Source organism: Argiope bruennichi, chromosome 2 (assembly GCF_947563725.1).
Source record: "Argiope bruennichi chromosome 2, qqArgBrue1.1, whole genome shotgun sequence".
In the NCBI taxonomy this organism is placed as follows: Eukaryota; Metazoa; Arthropoda; class Arachnida; order Araneae; family Araneidae; genus Argiope; species Argiope bruennichi.
Genome location: NC_079152.1, coordinates 139097608 through 139113876, shown reverse-complemented (window position 1 = coordinate 139113876; position 16269 = coordinate 139097608). Strand labels below are relative to the sequence as shown.

Below are 16269 nucleotides of genomic sequence, written 5' to 3'. Positions count from 1 at the left end.
TGGAACACCTAACTTGATCCAAAGATTATATGTACGATTTCAGATTAAAAAAAAGTTTAAAGAAACATATAATATATAGTTTAAGATACAGCCAATAAAATAATACTGAAATTATTTTTCTAACAATTATTTTTTACTAACTAAATTAAAAATTATGAACCAGTTTCGTTTAAATTGTCTATTATGAAAAAAAAAAAAGATTAAAAGTGAATCTTTAACATAAATATATATATATTTTTTTTTTCATTCATAGATGGATTTAACGATTTTAGAAGCAAAGTTAGGTGTTCCTTGTAGTGGAACACTATGCCGCAAAGGATAAACCACATTTCAAAAATTGCTCTACTCTTTTAACTAAAATCAATACAAAATAAAATATAATGTTAAAAAAAAGGTAATTTTTATATATTAAATTTCAGATACACTTCAATTATGCAAAACCCTTCTCTATCTCTCCTTTTTTTTGTGCAAATATATTAAACAACACTAGAAGATACATGCCCATCGAGAATCCTTGATTTTTAGTTAACCAGTTACAGCTCAAAACTGTTTGTCAGATTCACTCATGAAAAATGCAGTACAAAAATATATGCATACTGGCAGAGTGCTTAAGAATAAAACAATTTGTTTCCTTCCAAAAGATTCTTCCCTATTGATACTTTTCACCAACACACAAATCAGGATTGAAAAATCATTTTACGAACAGAAGAGAAAAAAATTAATTTACAAATACAAAATGAAATATCTACATCTAAATAAGAAAAATTCTTCAGTGATATCAAAATTTCATTGACTTTTAGCCCTTCTGTTATAATAATAAAAAAAAAAATGTCTGAATGTGTAATTCATAAAATAGAGTAAAAAGTGGAAAATTGGTCCTCATCGACATTTTTTTCTTCTTTATTACATAAAAAAAAAAAGGTTTTAGAAGCAAAAATTAAAAAACAAACAGCATGAATGAATTTTGTAAATTTTTTTTGCAAACAGTTTCATATACATCAAAACATACAAGAAAAATGCTATCCTTTTTTATAAAAATTTCAGAAAATTACAAGAGAAATGTGTACTTTTAATGCATCAAATGAATTAATTTCTTGTATGTAATATTTAAAAATTATAGAGCATTTTATTGAATGCATAAATGAACACAAAATAAAAAAAAAGAATGTTAAAAGAAAAATATTAACAATAACATCTGTCCATATGAAGAATTTAGTAAATTCACATTCATGTTTTAAAAAAAAGTTTTAAGGAAATATTAGCAATAATGCCTGATACTTCATAATTCAACAAAAAGATCTACGAGAAGTGGAAAACAGTAATTGTTATAATATACTAATGTAATTAAAATAAATTGTTTCAGAACTATAATAATGGGTCGGTATTTAATATTAAGTTTAAATAGTTTTGAGTACAAATATTCAAAATTCATACCTTTGCTTTTGTAACACATAATATGATCAATTTGACTTTCAAAGGGAAAAATATCTCCATATATATCCTTTTAAGTAAAAGAGACCCAATAAAGCTTAAAATCGCAACAGCAATAGAAGTTTGGATTTAGTTATGTTTTCTTTTCCAACAGAATACAAAAGCAATTTTGCTAATTATGTTTATACCTTTATGTTGTGAAAAAATGCATATTAATTTTTTTACAGGAGCAGGACATTTTAAATTTATATTGAAAACAAAATGCAATCATTGATAATTTAGGCTTCAAGTTAAAATTTCATCACAAGGGATTTAATATAATTAGCTAACTTGCTTACAAACCATGGTGAATTGGAATTCATATAATGTAGCAACATTCCTTCAGAAGGTAGTCCAAAATGTCATATCAATAAGAACGATAATCAAATATACAGCATACTAAAGAGGCTTTAATGTAATAAAAGCAGTTAAGTGTTATACAGACCTTTCCCGGGTGTTTTTAATAGTAATTTCTCCCATGTTAGATATACTTTCTGTTCTGAACACTAAATGCATTTTGCTTTATTTTTATTTTCAGTTAATCGGATCCAAACTGCAATTTCTTTTTTAAAAATCCATAAATAAAATAAATTCTTCATAATTTAAAAAGTTTGAATGTTTTCTAGTTGCATGAAGTTTGACAATTCATATTTTGTACTACCCTTCAGGATAATCATTCTAGTATTTTAATATATGATGATGCTCAATATATATATATAAAAGGAGTGGAGAAAAAGCTATTAAGTATCATCTTAAAATGTGTTAATACCCAAAGATTTATCCCATCCCCTCGATTTCTTCTTTTTCTCAATGCATTCAGTACACAAAGCTTTGCATTTATATAATTCACTATTTGGAGAAATAAAATACAAAATGATATATATGCACATCTTAAAAAAGATCCTAACTTTGTTTCTACATATCTGTCATAAGAAGTTGCAACATAGCAATAACATGCAAAACTACACTCTTTTTAAATTACAAAATTCATTTGGTATTCTTCTTTTACTTAAGAAAAAAGAATACATAAGTAGGATGGGAAACATGAACCTGCCTAAAAAAATATATGTAAAAAAAACTGCGCTAGGTATTTTTATACAGGGAGAGTATAAATGAATTTTGCAAAACCATATAATTAGCTGTAAATCTTTTTTTATATTGTTTATTGAAAAAGCACTAAAAATATAGAAAGCCATAAAGAAATTTTATTTAATGCTTACAAGTCATGTAAATAACAGACAACCGATATGTACATTAAATACTTCTAAAAATATTTCAATTTCATGTCAACTTTTGTTATAACATATCCAATTCAATGCATCTATTTTAATACCATTAGAAATATTTGATACTGTAATATTGAAATATAAGTTTTAAACTGAAAGATAATTAAAAAATGAAACTGAATATCCTTAAATTTAAGCTTCAAGGAAATTCTTTTTCACCAATGATTTAAAATTTTTGCTAAACAATCTAAACATCTAGTTAAACACTCCTACAAAAAGCCATTTAAGGAATACATATCAAACATATTTAATAAATAGAGTTAAAAGTTTGAACAGTAAATTTACAATTTTAACTCGCACCATTAACCCGGATATGAAAGTTCTATATTAATGGGACGGCTTCTGTTTCAAACAAGAGTTGCAGTATGTAAAACAAGTTACCACTTATGATGCTTTTCTTCCCATCCTGAATTCTTCATTTGAAAAGGAAGCTAAAAGATGATCCATAAATATAGAATGGCATGGCTTGGTTGGTGGCGAGAGGGTTAAGGAATTATTAAAACAGTAACTTTAAAAAAAATTTCTAAAATGGGACAAGAATAAAGCAATTAAATAGGACGGCTTTAATGATTCCATTTAACACTAAAATAACTACAATTCTTTATAAAATGCCATACTAAATATTTAAAATCTAAATTTACCAAACAGGAAAATAAATATCTTGTCATATACTTCATTCAACAAGATACAATTAAATAAGTGTATTCAGCAATTAAAAGTTTTCAGGCACACAGTTATTAACAAGGCATCAGTTTATTTTACGATTTAGGCACAGTGCAAAATTCCTTAAGAAATTTTTAATTATGATCTACTGACTTTAGCCATCAAATCATCACAAATACCACCCAGTTGACTATTTTCTATCTTGATTTGTTTATTATCACTTTCTAAACTAGAGATTTTCATTTCAGCTTTCTTTAACTGTGCTTTTAAAACAGTAAGTTGAGCTTCACCAGATCGTTTCACATTATCCATTTCAACATTTGCTTTCTCAAGCATCTCTTCTGTACGTTCCTTCAACAATGAGTACATCTTCTCTTGTTCCTTCTCTTTGGCTTGCAAATCCAGAATTGTTTGCTTAAGTTGCTCTTCATTATCCTTGAATGACTTTAACATGCCTTTGCACTGTTCATACCGTTTATAAAAATCTGTAAAAGTATTCTCCACACTTTGCAGATCTTCAGAAGAAGTTTTGAGATCTTCTTTCAGTTTCTCATTCTCTGCTTCTAGAGACATTATCTTCTCATGACTCTTTCTAATTTCTTCAGATAATTTAGCAGAAATTCCACTTATTTCTTCTATGATCATTTGCTGGGTCATCAGGAGTTCATCTCGCTTTGCAATCTGCATTTCCATTTCTTTTTGCTTTTTTAAATATGCTTCTTGAGTTTCTAATTCATGAATTTTAAGTTTCTGCTGATGTTCTTCTTCAGTGATCATCTTTGGTGGAGATGGGGTTTGGACTGTCATCTTTGAGTCGTTGCCCGCGGGAGCTTTTGGAGAGTCAAATGAAATTAAGATATTATTACCCAATGATTCACGTGCAGCAATATCTGCAAGATGTTTTTTCACTACTTCGGGACAGCACTTTTCAGCAGATGCATCATTGTTTTTTTGTTCAACAACAGTCAGTGCACTATTATCTTGATTTGGAGCATTTTGAAATTTTGAATGGAGAGGATCAAAGTTAACATACAATGATGACCTAGGAACAGGAGATCCAGATTGAACAATAGAAGTTCTGATATTTTCCAAAAATTGAAAAGAATTAGGATCTTTAAAGAACTGAACAGCATCTACAAATTGTTCATCATTTTCATTAGTTAAAGAATTTTCTTGTGTCTTGAAAACAGAGTCAGGATTTCTAAAAAGATTACTGGACGGAACTTCAGGCACTTTAAATTCAAAATCAGGATCAGAAAACTGCTCCAATAGATTATTTGATGGAATTTCAGGCATTTTAAATGCAAAATCAGTATCAACAGTTTGCTCAAGAGGTATATCAGATGTATCAAACAAAATTTTTTCTACTTTCAAAGAAGAAACTTCTCCAGTTTCATAATTAGAAATATTTCCAGACATTTGGACGGCTACTTCATCACTGTTTCCTCCTTTACATCCTTCATCTGCTGCAATATCAGAAAATTCCTCAACAGGTTTATCAGACATATCAAACGAAACCTTTTCTACTTTCAAAGGCGAGACTTCATTTGATACATTAGCAGAAATATTTTGATGTACTTGGAAGGCTGCTTCATCATTGCCAACTTCCGAATATTCATTATTAATTGCAACATCAAGCTTAACAGAATCAATTATAGAAACTTCATCAGTAGCTTTATTAGATTTTTCAAGCTCTATAGATATATTATCAATTGTTAGAGCATTACTAACAGATTCTTTTCTAGCATTCTCGGACTCTCTGCAAGGGAAATCATTTGTAGAGTAGTCTAATACAAAGGTATAATCTTTAGCAGCAGCTGCTGTTGCAGTTTCATCAGAATGATTAGCTGAAGGACAGATAGGTCTTTTATTGGCACATTCATTTTCGAAGAATTCTGCAGATGTATTTATAGGCTTGTTTCCTTCAAGCACAGCGGGATTATTATCAGAAATTTCTTCAAGATTATCATTTAAGACAGGTTTGGGTTGTTTAGATAAAGAATCAATACCGGTAAAACTTCCAAGTAAATCATCGGTAACATTTTCTTGTTCTCTGAAGGAAAAATCTACCAAATCTGGTACAACAACGCAAGAGTTATTTTTTTCATGTTTTAATTCTTCAACACATGTTGAAATAGAATCAATGTTTTCCATTTCCGACATTGACATTTTCTGACATTGTACAGTATTATCACAAACGGCTTCATCAGATAAAGCATCCGGTAGGAAATTAACATTTCCTACGGAAATTTCATTCAAACTTGGACAAGATTTAGAATAAGAATCGCTTTCAAACTCATTTACACATTCTGAATTATTTTGTACAGAATTAAATGAAATATCGTTACTAGTTTTGATACTAGATGAAGTTCCATTTACAATACTAGAGCTATTAATACTCTCGGCTTTAGACGTTACGGCTTCTAACGATAAAAGAGAAATATTTTCTTCAGAATTATTAGACGCAAATCCAGCCGAAACTTCTTCGAAACTGATATTCCGCTCTTCATTTTTAAAATTGTCACTGACGCTTGTCAATATTTGTTTTTCAGCCAATGGGCTGCTCTCAAAGAATGCCATAGACTCTGTAGTTGACCGCTCTGCACTTCCATTTAAAATATTATCATTGATTTTAATATTTGCAAGAATAGAATGATTTTCATTAATATCAAAATTTATAATATTACTGACATCATCCATATTTAGCAGATAACTAGAAATGACGCATACTTTTGATCCCAACTTGCATAAAAGAAAACAACGTAACGGAAATCATTTAACAACCAAACAAAACGCGCTTTAAATAACTACAAAATATTATGCAATGAGTTGCCACTGAACTTTTGAAACTGGATATACTTGATCTTTCAAAATTTCTTAATAAAAAAATAATTATAACTTTTGACATTTGAATATAAAGTTTCATAAATAAAATTTTCAGGAAATAGAATGAATTTAAATTTATCTGGCAATTCGTCTTTCATATTTCTCTCTTAATTTTATTTTCAATTAATATTTTTGAAGTGAAATGACATAAAACATTTCAAACTCTCTTTACTTTTTGCCGCTTTTCGCTTTTGTTTATTTTCTTGTGGGTTCGAAGCGAGATTTGAAACTGGTGGAGGGGTTGTTGTGGATACTGGATAAATAGAACTCGATTATAATTTTGAATTTTATTTTAGTGGGTTTTTTTGTTTTAATTTAGCTTTTCTTTTACATTTTAATATTAATGGTTTCTATGTATGTTTATCTGGAAAGGTGTAGAATCCTTTTGTAATTTCATTAATTTGTCTGGAGATAATATGTCAGATACTGAAACCATATCTTCCTTACGTAAAGCTCGATCTTTACCTGTTAATTTAGTTAGTCAGTCGGACCACTCAAATCACGAAGAATCTGGAGATGATATTGTAAGATATTTAAATTTTTTCTTGATATTTAATTTTAAAATTCAAGCCATTGACTGATTTTAGCTTTCTGCGTCTTCGGTTTATACAAGATTTATAGTGCATTAATGTTTTTTTTTTGTATTTATAATTGATATTATTTAGCATTTAAAATTTTCTTTTTCTATCTTAACTTAAAGCAAAGCATTATTGTGTCTTGTTAATTGTAAGAATATTAGAAAATATTACAGTTTTATTTGCTGAAATTTTGGGATTAGTTATTTATTTTAAGAGTGGAAAAATTGCTGGATCTGAAATTAAATACAAATGATATACCTGTCTAAATAATTCTTCATAATTCTTGTGAAAGACTTCGTTGAAAAGAATTAATTTCTCTGTATCATTTTCTCTCTTATTTACAGAATAACGTGATGCATTTATTTACATTGCATACACTGTTTGGGTTTAAAGCAATGCATGTTATCATAAGCTCAAAAAATAGTCTTATGTGTTGTTTAATTTTGAATTTCAGTGTGAAATTTAATCCTTTTAGCCCTGATGAGCATATACGTCCTGGAGATCAGACTTTATTCCCTGTTGGGCAAATAAGTCCTACTTTTGCATGGGTTATTATAGAAAGAACTAATTTTACATGAGATTTAAAATTTTGATCATGTAAAAGTGGGGACGAAAGGTTAAGACATGCTGAAGACATTTTGGCCAAAGTTTGGAAAGTAGAGAAATACAAGTTGATTTAAAATAAGATTGGAACTTGAGTCTTTTAACATTCTATATAAGTTTACTATGACTTTCTTTTATATTAAAAAGATAATTATTTACATTGTACCGAAAACATTAAAGAGTTGTATTGATTATAAAATTTCCTTTTTTTTTCAAAGTATAATATAATAACTTCTGTTTAATGGATTTTTTTTTTTTTTTTTTTTTTGAATTTTTAACTATTTAGAATGCTGGCACATGCACACAGTAAAGAAAAAGTTATTTGTGTTATATATATATAGAGAGAGGGAGATTGTACCAGATTAACTAAACCATTAAATTAATTATGTAAAGTTTAATTATACATGGCCCTTTTTCATTAACCACAAAAGAATAGTGAATATTAAAGAGTTTTAGCTTTTTATCTGTTTATATTAGTTAATATTTAAATCTAGGAAGAATTTTGTATAATATTTTATCGTGACTATTTTATGTATTACCAGTATGATATTATGATCATTTGATAATGCAACTGATATTTTTAATGTCCAGGTTTTGGTTTGCTTGTTTTACATATTAAGTTCTATTTTTAACATGTTTATTTTTTTAACATGTTTAACAAAATGTTTTATTATCAGTGGATAATAGAAAATACATGCAACTAAAAATATTTTATGAGTGGATTGATTTGTTTGTAGATCAAAGATTTGATTATTCAATGTTTGGCAATATATTAAATTTTTGCTAATTTTTCATGATCCTTAAATATATCAACAGTGTTTTCTTTGCCATTATCATACTTTTTATTTTTGAGAAAAATTTTAAAATATTACAGCCTTGCTTTTTCTCTATGAAGAAGAAAACCCTGACTGAATCTTCCAGCCTAATTTTGCTGGTTTTTATTTCGTCTAAACAAAGACATAACTAGGCTTGTTGGCACATGTGGCAGGGACTTGCTTCCCCGCCCCTGCCCTTGATTAATCAAACCAAAATGCCCCCCCCCCCCCCCCGATTATGAATGATATTGGCATCATACAGTCATTCCCCTATTCGATTTTTTTCTTCAAGTGTGAAAACTTGATTTCAGTACATAATTTAATTTTTAGTACAACATAAAACACAAAACTAATTAGTATTTGATTGTCAAATCTGAAAATAGCATGATTGACACATTCTTTCAGTCTGATCATAACAGCTGCAATCAAATTATTCATTGAATTATATCTTGATGTGTATATGTGTAGAATAAATCAACAGGCTGTTGCTGTAGAATAGAATATTTAATTATGACAAACAATCAAGCTGTTGTCTCAAGTATTATACTCAGACATTTACAAATCTCTTAAATTGGTATAAGTGAATTGAAAACATGAAAAGCTGGAACTAAAATATAATTTTGTGAGCTTTTTTGGCTGAAAACATTTTTATAATATCCCCAAAAGATAGCTTTGAAGATTATGTATACTCAATGGATATGATGCTAAGATTGGTGAGTTGTTGTCATGTTAAGTTTCTGAGGTAATTTTTTATGATCTTTAATTTGCTAAAACTTCTTTCATTTGAGGTGACAGAGACTGGTATCATGAGGAAAACTGTCAATGTGGTGGTTATATTGGGATACACATCTTCAAGTCCTTCTCTCTGTTTCTATTGCAAGCTCGTTCTTGTCTAGGTCTTCTTTAAATGTATTTGATAGCTGGTGTGCCTGCTTCTTCAATTCCTCTCCACTTATTGATTCAAACTGAATGATGAAATCAAATAAATATTTAAGTTTTGAATGGCTTGAAACTTTTGCCTCAATTCATTCAGAATGCAATCGATTATCTGTGAAATCAACAGTTTACACTTTTTCTCACCTGAAAATTCACAGCTTACCTCATCTTCTTCAGCAATTTTCTTCTCATTTCTGTATAATCAAACTTCACCTTCTTCTTCCTCCGTACTTCTTTAAAATGAGACCCGAGATTAAGCTTTTCTGCTGTTTCCTTTGCTTCTCGCAGTGCAACAGTTTGATTCTAATTCTGAGATCACATTGCTAATATGTTTTGTTGATCCATCGATAATGATGTCCTCTTTTTAGCTGAAGGGTGGAAGGGAGGATTTTCTAATCTGTACTGAGAATGTGAGCTTCATCTCTAATCCTAATCTGCATAACACAGGCCAAAAATTAAAACTATATTTTGCAACTGTAATAAATACTGGTAAATTCTTGTTTTTGAGAAAAGAAGGATGTCTCAGTTATTCATGATTTCTTAAATAAACTGCAAATAAATTAATTACAATGTCCATTAATGTTGCAAACATCATTACAAATTATATTTAACATGGTATAAATATTTTCACTTTTCACTAAAGAGAGGAAATTTGCAAAAATGCAGAGAGAGGAAATTTTAAAAATGGAATAATGGACATATTTAACATTCTCTTTTATTATATTACAACTTTGATATTAGGGTGAAATTTAATATTATTTTTCATTGTCCAAGTATAATTGGGGTACTGACCCCCCAGTTTTACCATTTAGGGGGTCAAAGATCCATGTGCCTTGTCTTGTAGTGAAAATAAATGTCTGCCCCCCTCCCAGTTACGTCGCTGCATGTGAAAGTTTACATTGTCTAGATACCTCATCATTAATTATCTATATTTCACCACTTTCAGCGTCCATTTTTGAGGGAAATCTCGAAAACTACTTTATTTTACCTTCTCTGTAGGGGAAAACATAAACAGAGCTCCCCAATCACTATACTGTTTTAAACAATATTTATTTCATATGAAAGCTATCAACCCTTAAATGTATCTTCAGTGATTATTTATCCTTTCTATCATCAATTTTAAAGGGTCATTCAAAATAAGACTGTATAATGTCATAAGAAGTGCCTAAATTTGAAAATCATTTTTAAGATCTTAAAAGTATTTAGTTTTGAAGACGTGCCTTTAAAAAGTGCTCAATTTGTTTGAGAATTGCAAAGAAAACATTCTTTTTTCTTTACCCTGACATTGAATGCATTAAATTGTAAGCACAATCATAAAACTTTGCTTACCCAATGTATCAGGAAAAAAAAGAAGAAGAAAAACAGCGAGAAAGAAAGTGAAAATTTCGGGAAGGAATTCTAGGTGAGATAGGTCCAAGAGTGTTAACACATGTTTAAATAATTGGTTAAATAATTGCTTAGTGACTTTTTTTCTTCTTCCTTCTCTCTTTAACAATGGGAACTGTCATATATTAAAATACTGGAATGGTTATCCCAGAGGGGCTGTACAAAATGCAAACTTGCTGAAACTTAAAAAATGTTCAATTTTTAGTATAATGATGATGAAGGATTTATTTCACTCGTGCCTTTTGTGTGATTAACACTAAATGAGTTATTAATAAAGAATATGCAGATACCTGATAATGTTTCATGTTGTGCAGCTGAAGAAAACTTCTCCGAATTCTTATTATATAAATGAATCTTGCCTTCAGAACCCATTAAGTGTGCACTGTTTATTTCCAATCTAGAACCAGATAAGAAATTCTTCTTTAACTTGGGATTATATAAAACATCTTATAAAGTAATTTCATTGAAATAATCTTTTATGTTTAATTAAAAAATGTATTTTTCCCAATTTCTTCTACTGGAAAATGTTTATTCCCTAACAACATTTCCATTTTTTTTAACTGGTTTAAAGCCTGAAAGTAAGCTGTTATCATTGTTGAAATGAATCATAGCTGCTGTATTTGTATCTGAAATCCCTTTTTCAAAGATAACAACTGGTTACTGATTGAAAGTTTAATTCTAATAAACTACATTTTGCTTTATAAAACTTTAGATTAATTTTAATATCAGTATTAAAATTTTCATGCAGAGGCTTTTTACAAAGGCTCCTATCCTTACAGTTTACTTTAAAATGTTTATATCTTTTATACAAATAGGAATGTTCTATTTTCTTAATAGTCCTTCTTTTGCACATGCATCATTTGCATCACCAGAAACGCCCCTTGATTTTTAAAAGGTTTAAGCACTAGTGAGGAAGACGATCTTCAATTTCTCAAAATTTTGCTTTATGAGCTATAATTGGTTAGCATCAAGCATCAGTCCAACTTTAATTTTGCTTTAAAATTCCTGGTTTTTCTATCTGTATATCTGTTAGATCAGAACTCATGAGGGGGATATTATATTGTTTAGAATCAAACATGCAAGTTCGCCACCTCATGATCTGTGTTCTGTAATTTAGCTGTTGCAGGCTTTAATCAATGTTCGAAGATGTCTGCATCTTCTCTGATCTGGGGGCACGACAGTGCCCCCGCCAAGTCGAGCAAAAACAAGCGGCACGCCGTACCATCCTTTTCTCGAAGCAGTTCAGGCCATTTTCGACCCCCTATAACTTCGTTGTGAATAAAACTAGAAGCCTGAATTTTCAGTAACCAAGTAGGCATTATATAAACACGGTATATTTCAAATTTCATTAAATTTGAACCAGTAGTTTAAGAATTATAACTAGTCAAAGTTTGTGAATTTTGTCACTGACTGACTGACTGACCGATCATCAAAACTCTAAGGCACTTCTAGCAGACATAGAAGCTTTAAATTTTGAATACAATTAGTGTTTAGTATATAAATCAAGGAAAAAATAAAATATGCGTGTAATAATGGACGGATCGATAAATTTCTCGAAGTTTCGAGCATTATCTATTTTGTTGACAAATTCGTCGCCAAGCTCTGGGATCACTGGCGCGACATCCGACAGCATTCAATACAGATTAATGTAAAACGGTTTTTCTTATGATGACACTATTCTCGCTGGGAAGCAAAATTACAGGTTTGTAACAATATCTAATTTGGTCTTGTAATGAATGATCTGTGTGCACTAGATGAGAATGTAATCATACAATTAACAAACATTTTTGAAAGCTTAGTGAACAAAAGTGCAGCTCAATACTACACATTAATTGGAATCAATTATAGTAATTCAATGATAGAGTCAAGATACAAAAAGCATTTGATCTTGAAGCATGAACTGCCCATTTAATTAGTTTCTCCGCTTCTAATATGTTTTTAATTTTATTTGTTAGCGCTCGAGTAATTTTTTCTAAATTGTTTAGTTGAAATTGTAATTTTTTGTTTGATCTTTTCCTTTGGACTGATTTAAGATTTAGGTCAGGGTGTAAATCCTTATAACGGGCCACAGCTTCTTGGTTTAGTTAATGGTTCTATCGGTATAGTGCAAAGAGTAAAGGTTGATCCGGAAAATACAAAAATAATTAAAAAAATATACATTACATTTAATAAAGAACATGTTTACGAGCTTAGTCCGGTCAAAACTAAATTTGAAATTAATAGAGCTTATGCTCATCGCGAACAGTTTTCCATATGTATAGCCTATGCTATAACCATACACAAAAGTCAAGGCCTAAGTCTAAATAATGCACTAATGGATATAGGTTCTGCAGTATTCACATCCGGTCAAGCTTATGTGGCACTTTCGAGAGTTACAAGTCTGGATGGCTTACATCTAATTTATGTCGACTTTGGAAGTATTAAAGCGCAGGAATCCTGAATTTGTGAATACAACAGACTAAGAAGCATTTACCGTCCAGACTTGTCAAAAATTGTAGCATCAAAGCTTACGAGAAAAACCCATAGATACAGGGAGTGGGCTTTAAGAAAAAATGTAGCTGAAGCTCAAGAAGTAGTACCGGAAAAGAAAAAGAGGAAGACTACATACAAAAAGAAATGAGATGCCATCAAAAACATAACTTGTTAAAAAAAAACCAAGTCTCGCAACTCAGTTCTTCTATCGTAAAAAGTTGCGAGATCCATGTAATACCAAGTCGGTCAATTTATTCAGTCCCTACTTAAGGGTCCTTCTGTCTTAAGTTATTACGTAATTAGCTAACTTAACAACATCTTATAGTAACCATATCAATATTAAAAATCTGTTATGGTTAAAGTAAATAGATTGACTTGGCAATCACACTAAACAATCTAATTTAATATAATATGTTAATGTAATCTAATTTAATGTAAAGATACATTGTGATTTCATGCGATGGGGTCACATCCCGAAGTTTACCGAGAAGCTAAGTCAATCTATGTGATTGCCAAGTCCATCTATTTATTTCAACCATAAAAGATTTTTAATATTGATATAGTTACTATAAGATTTTGTTAAGTTAGCTAATTACGTACTAACTTAAGACAGAAGGACCCTTAAATAGGGACTGAATAAATTGACCAACTTGGTATTACATGGATCTCGTAACTTTTTACAATAGAAGAACTGAGTTGCGAGACCTGGTTTTTTTTTACAAGTTATGTTTTTGATGGCATTACTTTGTTCTGAAGAATTTGCCCATTAGTTGAATTACTCTTGCTGTTGTCATGAGTTCGAAATGGTCTTTAAGTATTTGCAATGTTATTGTTCCTTCAGTTTTGTCTACAATCAGACTTTAAAATTAAGACTAATATTTGTATAAAGAAGCAGTCTTTTCTTAATAGAAACTAGTATTTTTCCTTGTATGTTGTCCCTACATCTGAATCACTTTGTTCTGTCTGTAAGATATATTGTCAGCATCCACATTGCATCAGTTCCATTTGCATATCTCATTTCCAAAATTTAATTGTCAGGCGTAAGTGCTGAAATAAATTGCAAGCATCCATTTATTTTTTTAGTCTTGTAGAACATCCAACAAAGAACTATTATAGACTAAATTGGACCTGGACTTTTGTATCTGAATTCTTTACCTTTCTGATATCAAAATAAGTTTTATACTGAATATGGAATAAAAATTTGTTTAGGTACATTTCATATCCTAATCTAGAAGTGGATCAAAGGAAGGATACAGTTTACCTTGAAAAAATCTTTAAATAATTTATTTATTTACATTTTAGTATCACCAACAACAGTTTACTGATTGGGTTGGGGTCGATTGATTTGTGATCAAACACAAAATACCCAGAAACTTCAGATACAGATTTAAAAAAAATTTTTTTTTTAATTACCAAAAATGTTGCAAGCCTTAACTAACTTTAAAATGGTTCATTGAATAAAATTTTTCATTAGTTGAGTGTAATTAAGTTTGGGGCTATGTGATATTGTTTCTTACTGGCTTCAGAAAATAATTTTTTAAAACATGGTTACTGACAGTTTTTATTTTAATTTTGCTTCTAACTATACAAAGCTGGTTTCTTTTTAAAATTAAGAATTTGTTTTCATTATTTATTGAAATTAGGATTTATTAAATTATTTTCAATTTTTCATAGAATATTTAACAATCATTCTGTAATTTTTTAAAAGCTAAAAGTAGGAAGATTTTATTTATTTTTGCATATGGGTTAAAAAGAAGGGGCATACTTCTGTTACTATAAATGATCAGGATGTTGCCAATTTGTTTAGTGCTCATATTTACAAATCTAGCTACTGCTAATCTACAAATGGTTCTGATAAACCCTATACGATGCAGTATGAACTGTAATATATTCTTTTGGCATACTATTTACATGCATTTCCTAGGGATATATCACTTTGCAGTACAAACAAGTAGACGATATTTACTCTAAATATGTTTTACATCTCTGCTTCAAAAGTTAAATCTCAGCTCTAGGTGGCAGTAAAAATTAGCTTGAAAAAAATTTAGAACAAGAATTAATATATGATAAAAGTAAAGTAATGAATTTAAAATAAACCAAAGATTAAAGGCAATTTGCACATGATTTATTTATTGCTTTAATGCTTGTATTTCGTGCAATTTCTTCAGCTTCTAACTGAAAATATTTAAAGTGAAAGTACAAATTTATAAGAAAGAGTAGCTAGAAAAAGTGATAACTGAAAAACAAAAAAAGATTAGAAAATAATGGAATTATGAAATTGTAATAATGTGAAAAAGTTGATGACAAAAAGATATCAAGAGAGCAAGCGATAACTTATTACTTTCTCTTTATTATCATTTGTTTAGTTGTAAATTTATTTCCTTGAACTGTACATTTTTTTCTAGGAATCGTGAAATAATCTTTACAATCATATGCTACTTAGAACACAATCTTGTAATCTTAGTAATTAACAGAATCTTTAATAATTTCATGCTGTAAAATCTGAATAATTTCACTTGCACTCATCTGAAAAAAAAAAAGAAAGAAAGAAAAAAAATCTTTTGTATGGCATTATTTCCAGGTCAACTAAAGAAGTATTCCATTAAAATGCATTGGAATTCTGAATTTGGAGAGTTCAGTTTTATTTTTTTAAGTAAACCATTTTTTAATTTTGTATTAAAAAGTAATGAAATCCTTAGAATTATCCACCATTCCATTTACATTAGCAGATCCTGAAAATATTCTTAACAGTAAATAATTGCATTATGTGACTTATCTAAAAAAATAAAAAGTACTGAAAATGTACTGTACAAATGATGAATTTATAATTTTTCTTCTTGCTCGACTTCTGTAGTTGTACTAAGCAATCGCATTTCATTTAAAATACTTTTTTCTAAATGGGGGAAGGGTGGATAAAGGATAAATTGATCAGACAAGCTCTCTCTCTCTTTTTTTTTTTCTTTTTCTTTTTTGGTCTGACCAAATAATGATTATATTTTGTATATGATAAAAAGTTCAGAAGAAGAATTTCAAGAAGCTTTTTGTAAAAACTAAACTCAGTAAATATTTTTTGACCATAAACTGATTTTAAAAAAAAACAGGGTGTTTATTTAAATTTAACAAAATTTTTCTAAGTCTAAAATAAGCATAATTAACACAACCATTGATTTGGTG

At 29.3% G+C, this 16269-nt stretch overlaps 2 protein-coding genes across 3 annotated transcripts in view; one reads left to right on the top strand and one right to left on the bottom strand.

Annotated features, from left to right (window-relative positions):
• Positions 1 to 2657: 2657 nt before the first annotated feature.
• LOC129961637 (uncharacterized) lies at positions 2658 to 6234 on the bottom strand. Of its 2 annotated transcripts, XM_056075163.1 has the most exons (2): positions 4712 to 6234; positions 2658 to 4648 (listed from the first exon to the last, which is right to left on the bottom strand). In XM_056075163.1, the coding sequence occupies exons 1-2, from the start codon at positions 6117 to 6119 to the stop codon at positions 3558 to 3560; spliced, it is 2499 nt and encodes an 832-aa protein (XP_055931138.1). In that variant the 5' UTR covers positions 6120 to 6234; the 3' UTR covers positions 2658 to 3557. The 2 variants fall into 2 exon arrangements, with proteins under 2 accessions (XP_055931138.1, XP_055931137.1); XM_056075162.1 differs by having other exon boundaries at positions 2658 to 6234.
• A 248-nt stretch (positions 6235 to 6482) lies between these two features.
• Positions 6483 to 16269, top strand: part of LOC129961691 (polycomb protein eed-like) — a 42523-nt gene continuing 32736 nt past the window's right edge. The window contains exon 1 of the mRNA XM_056075230.1: positions 6483 to 6829. Coding sequence (XP_055931205.1) covers positions 6662 to 6829 — 168 coding nt within the window. The 5' untranslated portion in view covers positions 6483 to 6661. The remainder of the gene's footprint in view (positions 6830 to 16269) is intronic.